Genomic DNA, 25259 nt, shown 5'->3' with positions numbered 1-25259 from the left:
GAAAATAAGATTTAACAAATGAGCATGACTGCTGAATCATTATACTAATATTTCTTTTGGTCTCCAGTGTCTTATAGCAGCCAGAAGAAAAAATGAAAAATCATGGAACTGATCAAACTTTAAAATCATATCAAACTTTAAAATCTGTTCTATAACTAGCAGTTAAAATGCACCTGGAAAATTATTGGTTTTTTGTACATACGTTATATTTCACAAAAAAAAAGTTAAAAGGAAACAAAGAATCTCCACCTCCCCTAAAAAATTGGTCAAAACTCTGATATATGCAACACAGATGAATCTCAAAATTTGCTGAATGAAAGAAGCCAGACCAAAAGTAAAAGAAAAAAAAATACTTACTGTTATGCTTCCATTTATATAAAACTCTAGAAAACACAAACTGATCTATACAGGCAGACCCTGGAGTTACTGCAGGTTCAATGAAGCGAATATCGCAATAAAGCGAGTCACATAAATTTTTTGACTTCCTGGTGCATATAAAAGTTATGTTTCCACTACACCGTAGTTTGCTAAGTATGCAACAGCACTATATCTAAGTAAATAATGTACATACTTTAAACATAATTTATGGCTAAAAGATTCTAACCATTATCTGAGCCTGCAGGAAGATATAATCTTACTGCTGGTGGAGCAGCTTGCCTCGATGTTGATGGCTGCTAACTGACCCGAGTGGCAGCTACTGAAGGTTGGGGTGGTTGCAGCAATCTCTTAAAATAAGACAACAATGAAGTTTGCCAGATGAATAATTCAGTCATTTCTTCAGGATCCACTGTTAATTCTGATTCACTTGCTGTTTCCACCAAATTTGTAGTTACTTCCTCCACTGAAGTCTTGAATCCCTCAATGTTATCCATGAAGGTTGGAATCACCTTCTTCCAAACTCCTGTTAATGTTGATATTTTGACCTCCTCCTATGAATCATGAATAGGTTTGTTGATTTTTCTTACTTTTTTTATCATATAGTATAACAGATATACAAAGCAAAGAAATAAAAAAGCAGTAGTTTTCAAAGCACTCTTCAACAAGTAGTTACAGGATAGATCCCAGTTTGTCATGGGCTACCATACCATCCTCTCATATTTTTCCTTCTAGCTGCTCCAGAATATAGGAGGTTAGAGGGCTTAAATATTTTTTTATCATTACAATTGACTTTTTCTCCTTCTTTTTTTGTGTGAAAAAAATATATGCAAAAAAGCTATAAAAGTTCAAAGCTCAACACCACAATTAGCTGTAGAACATATTTCAGACTTTGACGTTGGTTACAATTTCGCAGTTTTAAGTTTTTACTTCTAGCTGCTATGAATGTTCTTAATAGCATCTAGAATAGTGAATCTCTTCCAGAGGCTTTGCTGCGACTTTTCCCAGATCTATCAGAAGAGTCTATCTATGGCAGCTATAGCCTTACAAAATGTATTTCTTAAATAATAAGAATTGAAAGTTGAAATTACTCCTTGATCCGTGGACTGCAGAATGGATGTTGTGTTCACAGGCATGAAAACAACATTAACTTCACTGTACATCTCTGTCAGATCTCTTGGGTGACCTGGTGCATTGTCAATGAGCAGTAATACTTTGAAAGGAATCTTTTTTTTCTCAGAAATAGGTCTTAACAGTGGGTTCAGGTAACCATATTACAAACAGGTGTGCTATCATCCAGGCTTAACTGTTCCCTTTATCACAGGCAGAGTACAGTAAGCATTGTTTTTAAGGCTCTTTGAAAAGGTAAATGAACACCGACTTCAACTTTAAGTCAACAGCTACGTTAGCCCTAACATGAGTCAGCCTGTCCTTTAAAGCTTTGAAACCAGGCACTGACTTCTCTCTAGCTATAAAAGTCCTAGATGATACTTTCTTCCACTAATAGGCTGCTTTGTCTACATTGAAAATCTGTTGTTTACGTAGCCACCTTCATCAACTTTCTTAGGTAGATCTACTGGATAACTTGGCAGCTTTCACATCAGCACTTGCTGCACTTTTATGTTATGGAGACTAATTCTCTCCTTAAATCTCATGAAACAACCTCTGCTAGCTTCAAATTTCTCTTCTGCATCTTTCTTACCTCTCAGCCTTCATAGAATTAAAGAGAATCAGGGCCCAGCTCTGGAATAGGTTTTGGCTTACGAGAATTGAATTTTGGAGATGGTTTGGTCTTCTGTCCAGACTACTAAAACTTTCTCCATTTCAGCAGTAAAGCTATATTGCTTTCATATCATTCATGTTCAGTAGAGTAGCACTTTTAATTTCCTCCAAGAACTTTTCCTTTGCTTTCACAATGTGGCTAACTGTTTGGCACAAGAGGCCTCACTTTAGGCCTATCTCAGCTTTTGACCTGCCTTCTTTACAAAGCTTAATCATTTCTAGCTTTTGATTTAAAGTGAGGGACGTGCCACTCCTCCTTTCATTTGAACCCTTAGAGGCCATTGTAGGGTTATCAAATGACCTAATTTCAATATTGTTGTGTCTCAGGGGATAGAGAGGCCCAAGGAGAGGGAGAGAGATGGGTCAGCAATGGAGCAATCAGAACACACACAACATTTATCAATTAAGTTTGCCATCTTATCTGAGCAGGGTTCATGGCACCACAAACCAATTACAAAAGTAACATCAAAGGTTGCTCATCACACATCAGGATAATAGAAGTAATATAATGAAAAGTTAAGAATTACCAAAGTGTGACACAGACATGAAGTGAGCTCATGCTATTGGAAACATGGTGTCCATAGACTTGCTCGACACAGTGTCGCCACAAACCTTCAATTTGTAAAAAAAAATCTGCAAATTATGATACAGCAAAGCACAATGGAACGGGGTAGATCGGTAGTGAGAAAGCAGATCAGTGGTACCCTGAAGTGGATGGGAGACGGGAGGGAAGATGACAAGGGACATGGGAAACTTTTAGGGGGGATAAATATGGTTACTATTTTGATTGAAGTGTTCGTTTCAGAAGTATATACCTATATAAAATATTGTCAATTTATAAACTTTATGTACAGTTTATTGTAGGTCCTTACACTTCAATTGAGTTGTTTTCTTTTTTAAAAAAAAAAACATCTTTTATTGAGTGCTTGCCATGCTTGACTGTTGTTGGACTTGGGGAGATGCTTGCTTTGTTTGGTTGGTTAGGTTGTTATGTTTTGGGGTTGTTTTTGTTTGTTTGTTTTTGCTTTTTATACTGTCTTAACAAATTTCTCATTTTATTCAAAGTAGGAATGAACTCGGCTGGAAGACCACATTTCCCAGTTACTCCAGAAGGCAGGTGTAGATGTAGGCTAAGCCCTGGCCAGTAAAATACAAGAAGCGTCATGTGGGACTTCTGGGGAGTCTTCTCTAACAGGACTAAGGCATGCTTTCCTCTTCCTCTTTCTGTCTGGAACGAACACCTATTGGCTGGATCCCCAGCAGCCTTTTTGGATGATGAAGTAGGCTTGAAAATAAACATCCAGGACTGTGTCTAGAAACAGAGGGATCTGGGTCCCTGCTGACATCATGGAACCAACCATTTTAGCCTTGGACTGCCTACTTTTTGAGAATTCTTCTTGAAAAAATTTAAACTACCTTGCTTAAGCCAGGTATTTTGGGTTTTTGTTTGTTTTTCTGTTATATACAGTGAAACTCATCCTAACTAATAAGAGTCTCCAAACCTCTTAGTATGGTAGTGGCTACTTCTCAGACACTGGGGAGGTTAGATCTTTAGATAGGCTGACACTTTGGACAGAGGTAAAGAAATGAGCATTGTCTCCATGCTTCTTGCTGATTCATAGACACTGCTCCAAGTCCCTGAGTAGCTGACATGGGCTTTGACTCCCTGGATTCACTTTGCCTTTTCATCAGTTCAAATCTCCCTTCTGGCTTTGTGTGAGCATCTTAGTTTCTTGACACATTGGTCTGAACCCAACTTGGTCATTTCTTAATAACACTTCAGGCCAGTTGTACTTTCTACTGAACATAAGCAATACACTTTGTTTGCAGTATAGTTTGTATTGATCCTAACTCAGGTTTCATCTGTGATTTTACCTGATCTTCTACTAAGCCAGTTTCTAAATTGAGCAAGGTAGGGATTGCTCTCTCATTTCACAGATGAAGAGGGCTGGCAGAAGTGAGGTGACCGCCAGCATTCCCCAGCCAAGGAAGGAGTGGAGGGTTCGCCAGAACGAGGTTCCCCAACCTTGCCCTGTCCTGTGCAGCAGGTGCTCTTCCTCCTTCACTCCTTTTATTCCCAGGTGTTTTCTCAAATTTTATCAGGTACCTGCTTTGGGGCAGGGAACTATGCCAGGGGTTGGGGATTTTAAGAGGAGCCAGACACTCTCTAGGGTCTCCAGGAGCTCTCAGTCTAGGAGAGGAGACAACACATATACACAGAAGCATGCACAAGTGCTGGTGGGAGTGTGGCGCCCCTGTGTAAACGACTGCGGTGTAGTGAAAAAGACAATTCCCTGCGCGTCTTCCCTTACCTTTTTTTAGGAAAGAACTAGAGGATTCTGGAAAGTCTCCTCTCCTCCATTGGTTACCAATAATTTCCACCTTCCATTTCATAATCATCTCCCTTTGATCTCTGTGGGATAAATGGATTTTTTTAATGTGAGTTTCTCATCAATTCAATATAATCCCAAAGATTTTGCCTTACCACATTCCTTACTATTTCCTTTGCAATTCCTCCCCCACACACACCTCCCGAGCTCTTTGAAAAACCCCTTTTAACCTCACCCATCCTTTAACCAGCGCATGTTCTCCCTGCTCTAAAGTGATGCCTCCTCCACTGCGGAATCCCTCTTGCACCCTTCCCTCCCCAGAAATTTCTCATGGCAGCTCTCAGGCTGTTCTCCTGGCATCTTCTCAGAGAAGATGCCCCATTGCTGGGCCTCTTGCAAAGGACTCAGTTTTCAGCCTCAGGACTAGAAAAATGTAACCTTTACCCAAGGGCAGCAGGATGGCAAAACCCCAGCTAGACCAGGGCCCTGCTAACCAGCTAGCCATGACCTTGACAAGTCACTTTCTATCTCTGGGCCCCAGTGTCCCCTTTTGTAAAGGGAGAGAATTTGACAGGGGCCCTGGCCTAGCCCTAACAGTGGCATTGACAGCTATATAGACCCACACTGTCCAATATGGCAGCCACCAGCCACAGGTGGCTATTGAGCACTTGAAATGTGGCTCATCCCAACTGAGATATGCAGTGAATGTAAAAGATGCCTATCAAAGACTCTGAACCCCCCCGCCAAATACCATCAATAATTTTACTCAATTGAGTATATGTTGAAATATTGGGGATAGATTTGTTAAGATATAATATTAAAATTAATGTCACCTGCTTTTTTTAAATCTTAGCTGTAGTTTCAAGAAAATTTTAAATTACACTTGTGATGGTCACTGTGTTTCTATGGGACAGGGCCAAGAGAGCTACCTCACAACAAAAAGCTCAGCACCATCAGCTGGTTTGAAACTGGCTAAGGCCTGGCTCATTCAAGCCACACAGGGTGAAGAAGGTCACCTTTGTTCTACCTAAGACACCAGGTGGGCCTGAACAGGGGTTCTTAATCTGAGGTCTCCTGACTCTGTAGGAATTCCTGGAGAACACTCAAGTGACCCATAATGCTGGATGAGGAAAAAAAATTCCCTCTTTATTTTCACTAGCCTCTAATCGAAAATTAGCTTTTCCTTCCATCATGAAATGTAGGCAAGAAGCCACAGGAATATTCATTGTACTGATATCCCTGTTCCCTGTCGCCAACAGAAATCAGTTACGTTCATAACCCATTAGTTATTGCAAAATCTCAAAACATCATTTATGTACATTCTACAAAATTTTGGTAGTTATTAGACCTGTTACTGAATCCTGTTATTTGATGTTAAGAAGGCACATTTATTATGTCTTTATATTTTGATAAATGTAATTCAATATGCTTTATTCCCCTTGATGTATTTTTGGATGTTATTTCATGTGTGTAAAAACATAACTTTGAGAAGTCCTTAGCCTGTCAACTACTAGAGAGGTCCATGGCACAAGAAATGGTTAAACCCCTAATCGAAAAAGATGAGGAACCTTCCACAGGCAGGGCATTAGGGAACACTGTCCCACTCTGAAAAGGGCCGTAAGCACAGAGCAGGCTGCCATCTAAAGGTGCCCAGCCTGCTCAGCAGTCTGACCCCCAGGTGGACCCTTCAGCTGCACAACTGGAGGGCATGACATCTGACCTCTTCATTGTGATGCCAGGACTTTTTGGCAGTCACAATTTTGAGGTCCTAAAAAAAACATACCTTTTAAGTCTTAGGAACAACTTTAAATTATTACATATATATGCAGTAATTATCCTTATTGTATACCTGAGCCCACCTGCCTTCTCAAGAGTCAAACCCCAGGGTGCAGGTCAAGGCTGGCAAAAGACCAAAAAATGGATGTGTCCGGCATGGGAGGCCTGTGTCCTCAAGAGTAGATGAAAGCTCTGAACTGGATGGTCAATAGGGCACAGTATTTGGTAAAAGAATATTTTAAGCTGAATGTCTTAAAAACAAATTTGCATCAAAATATTTTTGTTTTGTTTTTTTTTAAAGACCCTTTCTGGCATCATCTGAAGTTAGCCTGGGGGCAGGGCTATAGCAGTGGCTACCAAATAATGTGGTTTAAGGATTCTTCCCCAGGTCAGCTAGCTTCTCCCAGATTCCCTGAGTTACAAAGAAAAGGCCTTCCAGAAATGTAAACTCGTCCACACAGCCCAATCAGCACAGCAAACTCAGGGCAAAAAAGTCCCCACTCATTGTACAACTCTCGTGCCCAGGTATATTCCCACCCATCTGCTCTGGGATCTCACTCAACATCAGCTGGCAAAGCTGGGGGCATTGTCCCCAGGTTATGGACACAGGCACTGAAGCCGAACAGAATGTCCCAAACCATACAGCTATTAAGTGATGGAACCATATGTGACAACTTGAAGCTGTTTATACATCAGAAAACAAAATTAACCCCGTGGGTGTGAACTCATTTAAGCAGGACCTTCTGATGAGGCTACTTCAGTTAAGGTGTGGCCCAACTCAATCAGATGGGTCTCAACCCCATTACTGGAGTCCTTTACAAGAAGGAAATTCAGAGAAAGTCAAAGGAGGCAAGTTGAACCCAGAAGGAAGAAACCAGGAGATGCGGCCATACGCCTTTCCATGTGACAGGAACCAAGGATCACCAGCAGGCAGCCCCAGAATTCCAAACTTTGGGGAGAAAGCATTGCCTTGATGATGCCTTGATTTGGACATTTCCTCAGCCTCAAAACCATAAGGGAATAAATTTCCATTGTTTAACCTGACCCATTTTGTGATTATTTGCTTAAATAGCCTAGAAAACTAAAACACCAAGTTTTAAATCTAGGTCTGTTCAATTCCAGAATTATTTCCCTAAACAGGCTGCCTCCCCCTTTTGGCTGTGGTCCAGCCAACGCTGAAAGCTTACACAGAATGTGTAGTCCCTTTTATAGAACTCAGCTGAAGTTGACATGACACCAACTAAATAGACGCAACTTTTAAGATGTGTTCCATTCTCTCTTCTCATTCTCCTTCCTTCCACCAAGCAAGTGTTTATTAACCAAATACCTTTACCAGTAGATGCCAAAAAGAACCAATCCAAGAGCAGGGGTCCATCACAACTGCTGGCCCTGCCACCACCTGCACCTGGAGAAGTCCCAGGAGGATGTGTAGGAGGAAGGACTTTTATTGAAAGCCCTACCCCAGTTCACCGGAGACCTGGAGTTCACCAAGCTTGACCTTAAGTGAACTTAACCTGCTCACTTAGTCTCTGAGCCCCAGTTACCTTATCAGTGAAGTGATGTGCCTGAACCCAAATGGTTTGAAAGAAACTCAGAATTCTCAAAGGACAGGCTGGAGTGAGGCTCTAGACTCCCCCATGCCAGCTTTAACACAAAAGCTCTGCTTTTATCTGTTTTCTACATTGAGGCTCCAGATGAGGCTTCATGAGCTCATGAAGGTCTCCATAACTAACTATGCTTAAAAGCCACTGGCTAGAGTATGATGAGCTATTTCTCCCATGACTAAGCTGCTAATCGAGTTATTCAAGAGGGTTTATCCTGGATGGGTCTGGCCTAATAAGGCAATGCCTTTAAAGATAGATTCTCCTGCTGGCCTTGAGGAAGAAGCAAATAGCCATGTTGTGAATGGCTACAAGGAACTGAATTATCCTAACAAATCAAATTAACCAAGAAGAGGACCCTGAACCTCCGATGACACTGCAAGGCTGACCCCTTGATTACAGCTTTTTGCAAACTGAGCAGAGGATTAGCTAAACTGTGTCTGGACTGCTGAGTCATGGAATCTTTGAGATAATAAAGATATGTTGTTTAAAAAAAAAAGCCACTGGACTAAATGACTTCAGAATACATGTCCAGTTCTGACAAACAACCTAAGGAACTTTCTCAAGGCCAACAACAGCTCAAGGCAATCCTGGAGTCTGAGAGCAGTGCTGGAGCTGACTGCATTTGAAAATAGCCTCAAAATCCTTTTTCAGTCTCCTTGCAGGCAGGGGAGAGACTGAAACAGCACACAGTGCATTTCTGGGAGAACTGGAACCTCCCCCTCAATGCTATGAACACCACAGATTTTAATTGTCTACATGATTAAATACATGCAACCCCTGGTTTCCAACCCTGCCTACGCATCTGATTTTTCCTGTACAATTTGTTTTAAGTTTCTCTCCCTAGCACTCCAAGGAGCAGAATTCTCAGGAATGGATCACAGTAACAATTACTAACAAGGTCCCCAGTTTACTCATGAAGCTAGCCAGGTACCAGTTGAGCAGCTTGGGGAAACCCCTGCAATAGACTGTACCAAAAGAGAACTAAGGGGGTCATCTCCTATTTGCCCTAGTGAAGTCTTTAATAGTTTCCAGGGGGGGAATAAAATCCACTTCAAAGGTACAGCTAGTTCATGGAAGAATTCTCTCCTGCCATGTGGAAAACTCGGTTCAATTCTGAGGCCATGTGCCGCCACCACCACCACTACCACCATCACCCCCAAAACATTGTGAACAAAATTCCCCATTATATACATATCACATATCTGCCTCGGTGTGTATGCATAGATATGTGCTCTGGAGGTCACTCTTACGTATGCTTCAGTTAGACATTTCTACCTATAACTTGCTAAACCCCAACTGAAACCATTCCTGCCAATCCTAAAGAATACCTAGGGCATTATATAAGACTCTACAAAGGTTCCATGTGCTAGGGCAACTTTCTAAAACCTACAACCTCCAGATGGATCCCTGGACCAGATAAGTCCTGAAACCTAGAGGGGCCAGCCTCTCCAGAATATCAACTAGTTCCATCCCCCTATCCCATATTACTGACAGCCCCTCCCAACATGAAAAAGTTAGAATGGGCATAGCCCAAATACCCCTAAAGAATGGGAGAGAGATCAAAGGTGATGGTGGAGTTATACAGAGAAGGTTGGGTTTAACAAATGAGTATGACTGCTGAATCATTATACTGATATTTTAGTCTCCTGTACCTTAGAGCAGCTAGAAGCAAAAACCTAAAATTGTGGAATTGTAACCCACACCAAACTCCAAAATCTGTTCCTCAACTAATTGCTACAATGTGCTTTGAAATGTACTGCTTTTATGTATATATGCTATTTAAAGAGAATGAGGAGTGTCACAGAGAAGATAGGATTTAACAAATGAGTATGACTGCTGAATCATTATATAGGTATTTCTGTTGGTCTCCAGTATATTGGAGCAGCTAGAAGAACAAAAAATTGTGGAACTGTACCCAAAACAAACTTTAAAATCTGTTCTGTAACTACTTGTTAAAATGTACCTGGAAATTTTATGTTTTTTGTATATATGTTAAATTTCACAACTAAAGAAAAAAAGTTTAAAAAATACATATATGTAGGGAGAAACATTAAAAAAAACAAAAAAAGCCACTTAAGTAGTTGGACAGTCCTGTGACAACTCCTTGGAAACCACAGTAGACGAGAAAATGATCCTGGTCTACAACTCAAGGCAACGCTCCTGCTGAGCTCTGAATCCCACCACCAGATGGCAAGCACTTATCAGACAACCTCGTATAAGCTCATTCTACTTCCTGGCTGCTACTTTGGGTTAAATGCTTCCTCATCAGTAAAACGGGGAGTATGATTCCATTCCCTGCATACCTTGCAGGACAGCTTTAAGGACAAAATGGAGCAAGAGAAAATGTATTGAAGGCTGGAAAAAGCCTTAAATAAATATTGCGATGAAATTTCAGGAATTTAACAAAGAACAGAGCAGTGATAAAGAGGAATAGTGAGGACATCAATAACCAATTATACTGTGTGAGACAATCTAGGGCTCTTCAGATTAAAACCCCACTACAGCTCATGAACTCTTAGGCAGAGGACACAGTAAGCACTTGAACACAGCACCATATGCCACTGTCATTCTGGGCAACCCAGGACAGACATTACTGGATTTAGTCCAAACAAATCCTCAGTACACAAGCAATGCCAAGCATGGATTTGACTGGATGATAAATGAGTTTGTGTAACGCACAATTTCATGTTCCACCCCACCCCTGCCCCATTCAGTTAATGGGGCTAGTCCTAGCTCAAATAGCTAGGGTTAATAGCTAGGGTTAGTCCTAGCTCAAATTGCTTCACTTGGTTATTTTCTATTTGAGTTTATGGTGTATTGAAAATATACATATATAAGTATAGACAATCATAGCCAAAGATTTAACAAGTGGATTTACTCCACTCTGAGTTTTAGAAAATCTGACTAAACTCTGCTTTAAAATAAAAACCTAAACATCGCCCAGCATCAGATGATAGAAATCCATCTCTCTGGTTCTATCCTCTCAAAGCATAATTTCCCACATTTCAGGTCTCCTTCTCTACCTATGCCTTATTTAAAACCTTCAAGAAGATTCCAACAGGTTTCTTTTAATTTGCCCCCATGAATGATTTGATTAAAGTAGCACTAGTCAAACAGGTGCCTCATCCTAACAGGGGGCTCAGAAGGATGGGAGCGATGGGTGGGCAAAAAAGAAGCAAATTCACTCCAGGGGTTTGCTGGCCAGCACTGACCCTTCAATTTAACAAAGGAGCAGAGTTAAGCCGAGACACAAACTAAATTCCAGAGGTAGACCACATGGGGTAGGGAAACGTGAGAGCAGGGCCAAGAGAAAAAAAGGATCACAGCTAAGAAGTACCAGTTTGCGCAACCACTGTTTGTATGACATCAGGCAAGTCATTTGTTCTGTGACTCACAAGGTCTTTATCTGCCAAGATGATAGGATTGATAACACCAGTCCCTGGAAAGGCAACTAAGCATTATTTAAAAACACAGCAGCCTGTGAGGGTGGATCCTATTATATGAAAGTCCCTTTGGTTCTGCCAAATTCCTTGATGAGTTTGCATCTGTCAAAGTGGAACATGGCTGGAAGGAGCTGAACGATTCTGTACATTACTGGGGATTGTTTGGTGACAGGAAGGCAGGCAAGGGATGAAGAGATGAAAGGAAGCCAAGAAAGGGGTGGAGAAGTTTGGGGAAATGGGAGTACAGGGTGCTACAAAGAGCTTTGTTGTTTATTTTTTTTAAATCCTGGATGGTGGGTGACCTAGTTAAAAACAGGGGAACTATTAGATAGATGAATGGATGTAGGTATCCCTGACCACACACACGTTGAAACTGTTTGCATCCTTAAAAGACAAACTTTTCTCCATCCACACACCCTCCCAAAAAGTTTATTTAGCTTTTTCTAATGATTTTTAATATGGAAGTGGAGGAAGCAGCTGGTGACTGAACCAGGGAAGGCAGCGAGGAACCAGACTGCATAAACTGGTTGACACCAGAAGACAGAGCCACAATTGTCCCTGAGAACCAAAGCCCCCCGAGGAATCTTGAGATGAGCTTTCAGCTTGACAAGGATAAATCAAGGCCACCCAGATCTTACAGTATCTGAGACCAGCTGCAATGTGGCAGACACCCCACACCGTCCCCCAGGCTGGGGAGCCTTCGGGACCAGAGGCTGCGGAGACTCACACCTACTCCACGAATGTACAGCGCTGCCCTTCCCTTAGCCATTTCAGGCGCTGCTGCAGCTGCCGTTGGCTCCTGCTCCTGACCAAGCACCACAAAGGCAAGAAAGAGTTGGATCGTTTTTGTTCAGTCTTTATTTACAGGAAAAGCACAGAATATGTGGCCATTTTTTGAAACTAACAATAAAGGCAGAGTAATTGCAAGAAAAGGGGAAAGAGCAAGCATTTGAAAGGAAAAAAAAAATAAAAAGCCTAAATCTTTAGTTACTCACCCTGTTCCTGAGGCAGGACTGGCTAGGCCCTCACTGCCTCTAAAAGCAACAAAAAAAGCTGATCTTTAATATCAGTCACCTGGTACGGAGGACAGCAGAAGGCCCAAAGACAAAAGACTAAAGGACAAGACAAAAGACTCACCCCAAAGATACATTTCCCAACCTGTTATCACTCCCATTTTATCTCACACCAAGGAGAGTGAAGTACAATCGGTCCTATCCGGAAGCACAGTTCTTCTGCTACCCAGTCTCAGCCTCGACTCCACCCAAACCAGCCCAGCTTCTTGGCCTGGAATTGTCAATAGGCAAGTAGGAGCCAGGAGCAGAGGAAAAGAATTTCGCCCAAAAGGCTACTTCCTTCCAATGGCCTTGAACAGTACATTAGTGCAGGTCAACGGCATAAAATGAGTTAGCTGGGCTGGGGCAGCAAGGGAGGTAATATACAAACCGGTGGGGCTCAAGTCCCACCTGCTTCCCAGTGCTCTGAGGAGCACATGACTCTCCAGGCTGACCTAGTGGCCTAACAAAGAAATTGGCAACCCCACCTGGATACGGGAACAAGTGTTCAGTCCCAAGCCCAGGGGAGGCAGGAAGCCAACTTCCACAGAAGCTTGTGGCAGGGATGGCCGGGTTAGTTCTGAGGAATGATGAACTAGAGACCTTTTCAGATGTGGCAACCCTGACCACTCTCTCCTGCTCTGTCCTACTGCCTTAGGGGTCTGCTCCATCCACTCCAAACCTAAGGACATCCAGAGGTCACGATACTCGCATCCTCCTCACATAGGTTCCATTTCTCTGCCCATGCCAGTATCCAACTAAAGAATAAGAAATCTGAGGCAGAAACTCCACGATACAGCCTAGATGATTGATTCCTGAACACTTGGTCTGGGGACAATACCTGGGCAGGAAGGGAGAACCAACAGCACGGGGTGGCTCTGAAGCCAAGGGACTCCCATACATATGACCAACACTACCCTACCCTGCCCTGCTCATCTGTGTCTCTTCTTTGGACAGCAAAGAGTAGCCAGATGACAAATGCATAGTTTCCAGGCTAATATTTCTATCCATGATTTGCCAGTGGAACCAGAAATCCAGTGGCTCTTCAATACCAGAATTTCTCATATAGGAAGTTCAAGTTCAGATACTCAATAGGTTAAATATTGGGGTAGCCAGCAAGGGGTAGAGCCTCCGGTCCCTTCCTTCTCCAGACACAGCATGCCAAAGAATTAGGGAAGTCGTCTACAACCCAGCATTCACAGTCAAACTCCTAAGGATGGGTGATTGTTTTACAGAGCAGGGTAGTCCTAGAGCTGTTTCCAAGCTAGGAGTGGGCTACTCAGAGATGTTGGAGGCTTGGTCCCAACACCACAGGTAGATGAGGAAGCAGCTAAGTAAAGGCTCAGAGATGAGAAGAATCCATTTTACAAGGCAGTGGGACAGACAGCCAAGGCACTAAATGGTTTGGCACCTGGGAGCTTCAAGTAAAGTTGAGTGTGTTACCCACTGAAAGGCCAAAGTGCTCCCAGACAGAGGTGGGCTTCAGCTGAGCACAGACAGGCCCATCAAGGCACAGTGCCCCTGTGACCTCAGGATCCTAACCCAGGCCTGCCATTCACCCTTCACCTCAGAACTCTACAAGGCATAGCTATGAAGATACTCAAGACTGACTCCAGAACTTATCCCAGTGAACACTGGTCTTCGAAGTAGGCACCCTGGGAGACTTTGCTTACTCCAGCCAGGCTGTTGCTGCCTTTGGGAGCTCCCTCCAGAGCCAGTAAACACAGTCTTCTGAATGTCTCAAGGGTGGTAAAACACTGTTGGGGAGCTAGGTTTGATGGTTTGAACAGCAAAATAGATTTAGAGTCAAATGGAGTCCAGAAAAGGAGAATGGAACACAGGTTGGTGCTTGGTGTCTGGGAAAAAAAAAATTAGGTGCAACAAGTTTATCTGTATGGTTCAAACGGACTCCGAAAGCAATTGAAGGGAAAGGGTTCCCCAAAATGTTTTAGGCAACGGCAGCCACAACGGAATAACTAAGATCATGGCCTGCCAAGCTCTAGGATGGTCAGCACTCACGTGAGCAAGCACTGGCTCTTCTGCAGTTAAACACAGGCTCAGGACTCTATGGTAATCACACCTCATCAAATAACTTGGTTCCCTCCACTTCCTTCACCCTCCACCAAGAATTAATCTGGAATGTATACTTGGTTCCAGAGAAAGAAGTTTCCACTGAGAGGAAGGACTCAGGAAAATTGGAATTCTCCTGCTCCATAAATTTTCAATCCAAGACTCGAATCTGTTTTACTCATGAATTAAACACCCTATTTCTTTTTCCTGGTCCCTTAATGCCCAGCCGCCGCTGTATTCACACAGCAGAATGGTAAATGAGGCTATCATCCTGGCTGTGATTTTGCTAGTAAATATTCCTGATGAAAGGGGCATACCATTCTCATCTCACTGCAAATGCCCACGTCTCGGAGAATAAAGGCTATAAATAAAGCCCCTACACAGGCGACACTCTCTTGCCACCCTGTCAGTTCCCAGAAGTCTTCCACCAAAGCCCAGACTCCAAGAGGTCACTATGCATGCAGTAATACAGGAAAACCCCTAGGAACCTGGCTGATTACTTCCCTAGTAGGAGGAAGGAACCAGTGCTTCCTCAGACACTAAAATAGGCACAATGTAACTCCCTCTTCTAGTTTAACATAAAATGATCCCATAAAGTCCCTGCCTGGGAAGAAAAGAGAGGTAGCTCTGGCTGCTTGGAGAGAAGTCGTTGAGCCATCCAAGCAGCCAGAGGTGGGGAGCAGGGCAAGAAGAAAACACAGAAGACTTGTTCTCCTCAATGGGCCTCTTCCCTGAGTTTGATTTGAGATCTTACCTAGTTTCAACTAAACAAAAAACAAACAAACAAACAAACAAAAAACCACAGAATATCTTCTCTCTCATCCTCATATCATTCGAGTCCAGCTCCAAGAAGGTGGCTTCGGTCAGGGAAGCCACTCGAGGGTTTCAAACCCCATTCCCATCAGAGTTCCTCGGGTGCTCAGGCTGGAGTGACACGAGCCCATCCTCCACTCCCCAGCTCCAAGCAACATGCCTGAGCCCACCCCACGTGGAATACAACAGGCAATTTTCCCTTGGTGAGACGCCACTCTAGTCCCAAAGCACAAGAACAGGTGGCCCTGCAAAATACTTATGGCAAACAGCTTTACATTATTTGTACATTTACACAAAAATAGATCCTTTTCTATATATATATACATATATATATGTGTGTATATATATATGTACGTACGTATGTATTTATAACTGGTTACACGTCATATTCATAATTAGGCATCACCAGTAGTAATTGGCACAGTTTGTCATTTACGCTTAGGGTCAAGTTCCGTATCATTTCACCCGTTCCAAAGTACAAAAGAAAAAGAAAAAAGAAAAAGGAAAAAGATCAAAGGCATTTCATCTCCATGTGTTTTCTTAAATACAGTAATGCCATAGGAAACAATATGTACAGATCAACAGCGCCTCTTGACCCCTCCTCCTGTTTGTCTGAGACAGGGGTTGGGAGTTTGAAGGAGGCAAAGGTCAATGTGGCCGGCTGCTGGATTCCGATGCCTGCCTCTTGCGTGATGGGGTGTAGCCATTGAGATAGCCATTGGTCTGCCGTTTGGAGAGCCCTCCATTCAGGATGTCCTGGATGTGCTGCACGATGAGGTTGATGGCCACTGTGGGGCAAAGAGCAGCAGAGTGTTAGGGATACAGGGAGTGTGAGGGATGCAGGGAGGCATGGGAGCCCAGGTATGGGGCTGTGAGACCGTGTGGCTACCTGGGGGATTGGGGAGGCCAACCAGGAACCGGAGGCACAAGTCTCTTCCAGGTTTCTGGCTTAGCCCTTAGCAAGTCACTCAACCTCCCAGTGTCCCCCAGTGAGGCTAATATTACCTACCTCACAGAAGAAAGCTAAAAAGTATGATAGAAAATGCCTAGCATATACTAAGTTCTTAATAAATGGGCTTCTTGTAGTAGGTAGAGTCACCACTGGATGAAACAAAGCATCAACCAAAATTCTGGAGACATGATGACTAGCTATGGTTCTGATGCCACCAATTAGCTATGAAACTCTACCAAGAGGGAACCTATTAGCTTTCTATCCCAAGCAAGAGGGCCTCTCCTCTAAGGAAAATACAAGGTGGACTCCCTATTATTTGCATTAGAAATAAATTATACACCTCAACTAATCGATCAAAGTCAACGTCATCAATAAAGGAATAAACTGCCATCAAGGGCTTTCTGACGGGATACACAGAGAAGACAACACAACATCTCTGCTGCAGGTCTCTTCTGGATTGTATAATTCAATCATGAGGAAACGAGCAAATCCAAATTGAGTATCCTTCTACAAAATAATGGACCTATATTCTAAAAATGTCAGTGTCGTGACAGACAAAGAAAGGCTTAGGGACATTTACAAATTAGGGTAGATTATATTAAGTTTCTTGAATTTGACAACTGTACTATGCTTATGAATGAGAATGTCCTTGTTCTTAAGAAGCAGACATTAAAATACTTATCGCTGTGACTTATTTCCAAACAGTTCCATTTTTTTAATGGAGGGAAAATTAAATAAATTATTAACAGAATGAGAGATAACGTCCCATCTTAGCAATCAACTTTGCCCTGCTATGCCTAGTCAAGAGATATGCCTACTTCCTAGATAAGCCAAAGCATGTGAATAAATTCGATAATGGTAGTAATCAGCTTCCTTTAGGAAGAACCATGTTGCTGCAGGTCACTCTAAATTGAGAAGGGAATCTGCTTTTGCTAAAAGGTGACATGAGATGCAAGATGTCCAAGTTTCATCACTGGGGAGGGACAGCAGAAGGTTGCTGTCCCCAAAACTCTGCAAAGAAATATCAGTTCACGTTTGTCCCATGCACATACACACCTGTGCACACAGGCCTCCTCCCAGTCCACCTATATTGGACAGGTCTGGAAACCCCTTCCTGGCTCATAATAGCAGACTAGAGTGCACGCTAAGGCCTTGAAAGGGGCAGATGTCTGGCCCTCATAGGGTAACACCCCACGGAGACTCACCGAGATTATCTGCACCTCTAGGAATTATCACGTCGGCGTATTTCTTTGTCTGTGGAGAAAGATATTTGCAAAGCATTAACAGAGGCGCTCGAAGACAAACTGTCCAGAGCCCTTTGCTAAGGGACTATGCATAAAGTGCCAGCCTTCCTACTACAGCTCCCACAGTGTGACCATTTAATCCTGTTTACACACTTCTTTGGGAAAGCATCTAGAAATTTAGGAAAATCTAAAAAGGGCCTTTCATTTAACTGAAATGTAAATGGAAGAAGGGAAACGGGGAGTTAAGATAGGAAACGATACAGAAAATGAGGAAGATTTACAGATGGGGTAACTTAATATGTCAGTAAAGGAAAGTGGTCCAGGTAGACTGATCAGTTCAAAACCAATTTACGGGCGGGCCACGGTGGCTCAGCAGGTTGAGTGCTCGCCTGCCAGCCAGAGGACCTGGGTTCAATTCCCGGTGCCTGCCCATGTAAAAAAAAAAAAAAAAATACAATTTACAATTCAAATTCTAATTACTGAACACAGATTTTTATCCATTTAACCTAACTTTAATAAATTAGCTTTTTCTTGAGTTCTTCCAATATGCCTAAACTCGTTATTTATGCTTAGCATTGTTTCATCTTATAAGCTGCACAGAGAGCATGGTCTTTGATACCAAACGAACTTCTTCTCCACTATCAGGAAAAATGCGAATAAGAAAAATTCAAACTTAAAAAGGGAGTTTGCTTGGATATCTACACATCTGAAGGGTAATGCTGTTCATTTCTAGCACAAAGGTAAACTCAGAAAAAACAGCAACCATTTTTACTGGCTTTATTATCATGCTTAAAAAAATAATAATAAAGCCAGGAGTAAAGACATTCAATTTAAAAATATATATATACTGCAATTCTGTGGACCAGTCTACTGTGCCCTGGTTTACAACCTGAGTTGAGTGTAAGACCATATAAACAATGACTTAAAGACACAGGTGGCCTTACTCTGTGCAACTTCCAGATCAAAACTATTGAAGTCCAACAGTATCAGACTCAAACCCAATTTATCAGGTCCAAGCTGCTGGCTTACATGGGAACGAGATGGTCTTTCCTGAGCACAGAGTGGCTGGGAAGTAGTAGTTGATAAGGCAAAATAACCCTAAACAGGTTGGTCTGGGATTTCACGCTCCATTAAGCCTATGCTAAACAGCAGAAAATGGAGAGTTAACTATAATTTATGGTGGAAAAAATTCACTTTGTGTTTTTACTATTAAGTTAGGAAGAGCAGGATACATTCTCAGACAGATACAAGCTCTTGGCATCTCAGTTCTCTGTCTCTCCCCAAGACATCTAATCTTGTAACCTGGTCTTCTCCAGGAGAGGAAATGGGCATGAAGGGCACTCAAGCTGACTCAAAAAGCCCACCTGTGCCTAGTCTGAAACTCAAGTCTGTAGGTAGTTGTTAGGAAAATCCAACAGGCTTACAGAAACAGAGTCTTTTGGGACCATATTTTTCCAGGAGCAGTAGAAAAAAGGTTAATTATTAGGAAAGAGAATTTCCTCTTCTCAGTCTTATTCTAAATGTAGGCTCAATGATATCACAGACTCCAGGCTCATAAAGGATGTTTCCCAGACAGGGCTGAGCCCAATCTCTCCCATCCTCCCTCTCAAAACTTGATTACAAATAATTAGGGAATTAGACTGTGGTTGGCCAAATTGGAAAAAATACAATGACAGAGGTGTAGGATTCTTCTCACTTAAATACTTCTTCCAAAATTACACTGTCTCCCACATCTTCCCCTGCTATAACCCATCACACCACACCTTCTGTTTCTTTCCTTGACATTCACCTTTCCATTTTTCTCTAGGAAGCAGAGGGTACTTCCTGGGCTGAGGAAAGTCCAGGATTAGATTCACTAAAAGCTGAGAAGTCCCTTCTTCTCCTCCTTCCTTCTCTGAAAGCCATTTCCACTAGAGAATTTCCAGCTGCCGACTGATGGCTGATAAGTCTGAGCCAGGGAGGAAGTAAAGGCACTTATTCCAGTTTGGCACAACAACTGTTCCAACAGGAATGTATACGGTGGCCAAAGATAAGCTCAAACAGAGCTCACCTGTAGGGGCAGAAGAGGTTCTCAAGGGAACCTCTGTGGCAGGCAGTGCTCTCCCGTAACAACATGCCAACCAACACAGACCTTTTTAGGATCCAAAATGGCAGAGTCCTATGCTTTAAGATGATACCCCCTCAGTCAAGAGCCTCCCACATGATCCTACTAAACAAGAAGGGAAGAGTGTGCTGGGAACTGAATAGCTCCTCTAAGAGCTTGCAGGACCGTAAAAGGCTATCCCAAGAAAGAAGGACAGAAGAACTTTCTGAGAATAGAGCAGCAGCAAACCAACTGTCAAGGAACAAAGCCCTTTCTCAGGACTTCAGGACAGAAGATCACTCGGAAAGAGGAATGAGATTCAAGCCAGGGAGTTATATATCTCCATTTGTATGGTTAAATTTTAAATTCTAAGTTCAACAAAACAAACCAGGAAACCAACTCACTGGCAAGCAGAATTCCTCAAAGGCAGGCTTGACGAACGTAATATATTGAGATAAAATCTGCTCAAGGTCCCTCCCTCTTTCGCTGATGTCCCTCAATACTATAAAAGAAAAAAAAAACAAGAATTAAGAAAATGATGCATGAGCCCACACATGCCTGCCCTTCCCAGGGCCGATCAGCCCCCACCCCACCCCACCCTGCACCCCCCAGGAATTATTCTGCTCCACAATGACTCTGGATGGATGAGTCACAAGCCAGACTCCTGAGAGACTTAACCAGCGGCACCTTCAGAAAAAACAAGTTACAGTTTTATGTGTTACTGCAGTCAAATTCTACCACCACAAAAGGCTCTCAGAAACAAAAGGCTGCCCGGCCTAGGCCAAAGTTTCTGTGTGAACAAAAGGAGCAGGTCAGCCCAGGGGAGGAAGTGTCTGAGCCCAGAGAGGTGGTAGGATGGCCTGGCAAAGGGCACAGTCTGCTAGGAGACTTTCTCCTTTGTTCATCTACAGCCTGTCCCCTTGCACTTACTCTCTCCTGTGTCCAAATGTCCACCAACCTACTGCTGATTTGCCCATTCCTCGCTGCCATCCCCACTCCAGTCCCTCTGGGGAATGGGGAGGTGAGGGGGGGGGAGGTGAGGGAAGGGGCCAGCCGTGGTCAGCTATTCCTGCTTCCTGCTACCTTAAGCACAGAACTTGGCAAACAGAAAAATCACCGAGTCAAAGATTTTTTCTCATCTTGATTTAGGAATCAAATTGACCCAAACTCACCATCTTTTACCTTCTTCCTACTGGGCAGTTTTAGTCAGAGGCTTTCACAAAACATTATTACTCTTTTAGCAAAAAAAAAAGGAAAACAGTAGAACTGATCACATAAGGGACTGGAATTCTGGCTCTGCCTCTGTACACTAACATTCCTGAGTCTCAGTTTCCCCTTAAGTAGTAAAGAACAGGGAAAAGAGGAAGCCTTGGTGGGTTTGGAAGGAGATTCTCTCAAATCAAAACATTCCTTTTCTACAGATGTCATTTTAAGTCTTATTACCGTGAGCTGCTAAATCTTTCATGCCCACCTCAAAAGGGTACCAAGTCCATATACGATCACTTGTGATAGTGTGACAGTCCCTTGGCTCCTCTCAAACTATTTCTCAAGCAGGTACAGGAGGTGAGAATCACCATAAACAAACACAGGGAATACTAGTGAACAGACATGGAAAGCCATGTCTCTACACTGTCCTGTGTTCACACAAGGGGGGGTGGGGGGGACACAGGAGGTTGTCACGGTTACAATTCAGAGTGGTGACATTAAATCTGTAAGATCAGAAGGCTAGAAAATAGCTAAGAAAACGAACTTCAGAGAGTCAGATAAAAATGCTACCACCTGACTTATATACCAGCGCCTCAATTTACAAAGAGTTTTTTCCAGGTGAGCCCTGGCAAAAAACGGATGGCTGGTCCCCAATGCACTGGGACTCGCCTTACAAGCCCTCCTGACTGCCTGCCTGCAGCTCCGGCAGTGTCTTCTCCAGCCAGGAAATGGCTTTCTCCAGCAGCTCTGCCAGAAAGGCTAGGTCAAGAGGCAGCCCCAAAGAGCAGCCACATGGCTCACCCCCCCAACCACAGCCCCAGAGCTCCGGCAGGTGCAGTTAATAGCTCAACATGACCAAAGCACATGGCAGGCGTGGCCTCTAGTTCTTCACACGGCTCAGATAAAGTCAAAAGAAAAAAGGAAAACAGAGTAAAAGGGCATCAGAGCTGGGGAAAAATAAACACACACCCAAGCCTGGGCAGCTTTTACTTAAAAGCCCTGCAAAAACCCAATGCCAGACGTGATTTTCACAGAACTGCTGAAGCTTCAGCACTGTACGAGCCTTTGTAATTCTCCCAACACGCAATACACACACACACACACACACACACACACACTTTCTCTCTCTCTCTCCTTTCACACAACTCCCCACCCCCACCCCAGTATCCTCAGTCAGGCTTTCGGCTCCCTCCTATCTTGCCAGAACTGGCAGCTTCACCTGTTCTGCCACTGGAGGATGGTCATGGAAGCAGCAGGTGGGGGAGATGAGTCACAGAGTCCGTTCTGCAGCCCGAAAGCCACTTCTTGCTCTGCCCTACAGTGGGCATGGTCCCTGAGCTCACTGACCTGGATCTGAATCCTAACACCACTAAATACCAGTTTGTGACCTTGGAAAGTCACCTCACCTCTTTGCATCTCAATTCCCTTAATTACAATATGGAAACACTAGGACCTTACTCCCAGAATTATTATTAGGGCCATGGGAAGATGCACATAAACTCTTTAGCACAGTAGCTGGCAATAGTACCCATTCAATACAGTTTATATGATGACCACGATGACAGAATTCAGAGGAGGCTTTAGCACCTCATTCTCTTGATAGAGCAGGCCAACCCAGTGGTAAGGCTGAAATCACAGACTCAGGTTCGACCTAGCTGAGTGAGAGGAGCAGTGAGGATGGAGGTGTCCTGCAGAGCAGCTGGAAAGGCAGGATGCAGTGGGGGAGGGGACGGCAGGACACACAGACACATGGAAAGCCGTAAATGGAGAGAGAGAAACGGGCTATAAAGAAGGTTCAGGTTACAGCTCCCACTCTGGAAAAGGAAACAGGAAATGGATCAGAATGTTGCAGAGACACAGGGAACATGCAAAATAAAGAGGCACTGCCTGCCTCTGCTTTCCAAGAGCCTTCAAAAGTTATCACCTTCAACAGAGTGGGACCCTTCCCTGAGCCAAGGACAACACAGAGGCAGCCAGTTCGCTGCACTGAAACACCCTCCTCTTCGGGCCAGTCAGGAAATAGGGCCAAGCCAGCGACTGAGTCACAAGGCCTTGGCCCAAACCTGAAACTTCAGGGCCTGGAAACCTCCTTCACCAATCTGACCCCAGCACACGTGCTTGGCCAGGATATACCATTTTAGAAAACTGGGAAAGGGGCAGGGAGATACAAATCTCCCCACATTCCCTGCTTGGCCTTCTATTTCAGCCAACAGGGCTTCCAAATCCAGTAGTGCTCTTTCAGGTTAGCCAAAGCTGAGAACAAAATTTACAAGGGCCCAAAATAAAGACAAATCCTTGATGCTTAAGTCAATATGATTTAAAAATTAAGTGAGGAGCCTTTTACCCTATAGTAAAAGAACACACTGAATAACCCCAAAGGCCTACCGCAACCCTAATTCTAAGGGAACTAGGCACAGAGAATCACGACTGGAGAGACTAAGCCCACCTACTCCCACCCAGTACCTCCTCTGCCTCATGAGTTAGGGTGAGCAATATGCATGGAGGGAAAGCACTGCTGGAAGTCAGCTCCCAGAAATATAAGGGGTCCCAACCGGAGGGAAGGAAGTCTCTCTAGGGTTGCATTACTTGGACTGGGAGCGTCGTATGCCTAGGAGGGCATGGCACACAGATGGGTGAAATTACGGAGCTGACTCAAGTTTTCAGCAATGTCCTCATGCCCAACAGCTGCTCCTGACTAACCTCCTCTCCCTAAGCCTGCACACCCCACCCCACCTCCCATCCCCAAGCACATGCCATGCATGCTTTTGGTCCTCTGAGGAGAATGAGTTTGCAGAAACAGCAAGAGGAAAAGTTCCACGAGCCCACCCAGGAGAGTGGGTGGCACGTGAAGACAGCATGTCTGAAATGAGAAAGCAGCAACCTATGCCCAAAGTACCATCAGGGAAGGCATGGGCTACAGAACTGATTCCAAGAACCCCCCAGAAAGGCCCACCATCATCACAGGTGTTGCTTCCATTTCCTAAGAATGCCAGTTCAAGAACTAGGGGGAGAGTTTTCTGTTTAATCGATACTATGATTACCTGTTTCAATTAAAGGCCAAGGGCCAGCTAATTTCCAAGTCCAGTACCAGTACTCAACACCTGGTTCAAATTTCCTGGGTACCTGCACTCACTCCCACACCACCATCCTCAGACAGCACCATGTCCCCGGGGGCTTCCGTATCACCTGCTGCACTAATGACAGTATCGGGCCAGGTGTCACCAGCTCTGGAGGACATGACCAGATTAGACCCACTGAAAGGTTCTGACTCAAGAGGTATGTCAAACTCAGAAAAACAGAAGGACCTCTACATCCTCGGGGAAGCTGATATATGACCCTCAAAATCTACCATGCTTTTTATGGTCCTGTTATTATCTATTATGAGTTATCGATAACCCCTCTGTGCTGCCGTGGTGTTAAGTCAGGCATTTTACCAGCATTATCTCTAGTATTCACAAACACGGCAGGGATGCTAATCATAAAGGTGAGGAAAATTAGGTGCCAAGAGGTTAAAACAATTTGCCCAAAATCACACATCTAAGTAAGTAGTGAAACCAAGATTGAAACCAGTCCACCTAACTCCAAATGCTATGTTGTTATGTGTTTTTTTTTGCCACACAGCACGCTGCCTCCCTGATTCGGCCAGCCAATCTGAACACCAAGCAGATCAGCCAAGGCAGGATGGTGACAAGCCAGGTCCGGGGCTATTTGTCAAGCTAAGGCCTCAATTATGTGTCAAAAAATATCCAGCCAGAGTCGTGACATTACAAAGGAGGCATGTCTCCCCATCATCCATGAAGAAACCCAAGCCACCACAAGTCACAAAGCTCACTCGAAGCTCCGCTGGGACTAGAAGACAGGCCTCATTCCAATACTTTTCTCCATTGCAAAGCACTGCCTTTCCCTGACCCACCCGGGACGCAAAGTGTCCATTCAGCACCTACAGAGAAAGCTGATCATATTACTACTCAGAAGGGCAAAACCTAGGGACTCATTCTCTACATTCTAATGGTTCCATTTACAGTTCTTGCAATGTTAGTCCTGAAGAGAGAATTTCACAGGCTTGAGGTCAGAAGGCTCTGGGTTGGAGCTTGATTTGAACTTGAATCTGCCAATAATTTGCTCTGTGATGAGGAGCTAACCTTGTCATTTCCTGAATCTCATTCATATGATAAAGATTCGAAACCTAAGTCACCCTTCATTCCTCTCTTCAGCTGACATCCCCACCCACTGTCCTCACTGGGTCCTGCCAATTCTAACTCTGCCAATACCTCTCCCACCTCTCCTTCCCACCATCCAAGGACGTCAACTCTCCCTTCAGCCCAGTTAGCACAAGTCTTCAAACTGGCCTCCCCAGTGTAGCCTTCACTACATTTCCTCCATCAGAATAACTTTCCAACCTGTTATCAGTGGTGGCCACCCCGATAGCTCTGCCCTGCCCATTAAGAGCTAAAGTGGATTTCTCCAGTCCCCCAAAACCTGATCCCAAGTTACTTTCTAGTGTCTCTGTACAATCCCCTGAGCTCCAG

The 25259-nt window shown here is 43.8% G+C and overlaps 1 protein-coding gene across 5 annotated transcripts in view; it reads right to left on the bottom strand.

Moving 5' to 3' along the window:
* Positions 1–25259, bottom strand: part of UCK2 (uridine-cytidine kinase 2) — a 149032-nt gene that overhangs the window by 65225 nt on the left and 58548 nt on the right. For 2 of the 5 annotated variants that reach the window (XM_077156816.1, XM_077156817.1), the window contains exons 5-8: positions 19929–20026; positions 17403–17451; positions 15928–16033; positions 4470–4570 (exon numbers count right to left, since the gene is read on the bottom strand). In XM_077156816.1, the coding sequence (XP_077012931.1) occupies positions 4470–4570; positions 15928–16033; positions 17403–17451; positions 19929–20026 (354 nt within the window). Of the gene's footprint in view, positions 1–21; positions 930–1240; positions 4571–12150; positions 16034–17402; positions 17452–19928; positions 20027–25259 lie in introns of those variants that run through there. The other 3 variants (XM_077156814.1, XM_077156813.1, XM_077156818.1) reach the window with 3 other exon arrangements.

Source organism: Tamandua tetradactyla, chromosome 4 (assembly GCF_023851605.1).
Source record: "Tamandua tetradactyla isolate mTamTet1 chromosome 4, mTamTet1.pri, whole genome shotgun sequence".
NCBI lineage: Eukaryota > Metazoa > Chordata > Mammalia > Pilosa > Myrmecophagidae > Tamandua > Tamandua tetradactyla.
Note: the sequence above shows the minus strand (reverse complement) of the source record. Positions and strands in the feature narration are given on the sequence as shown.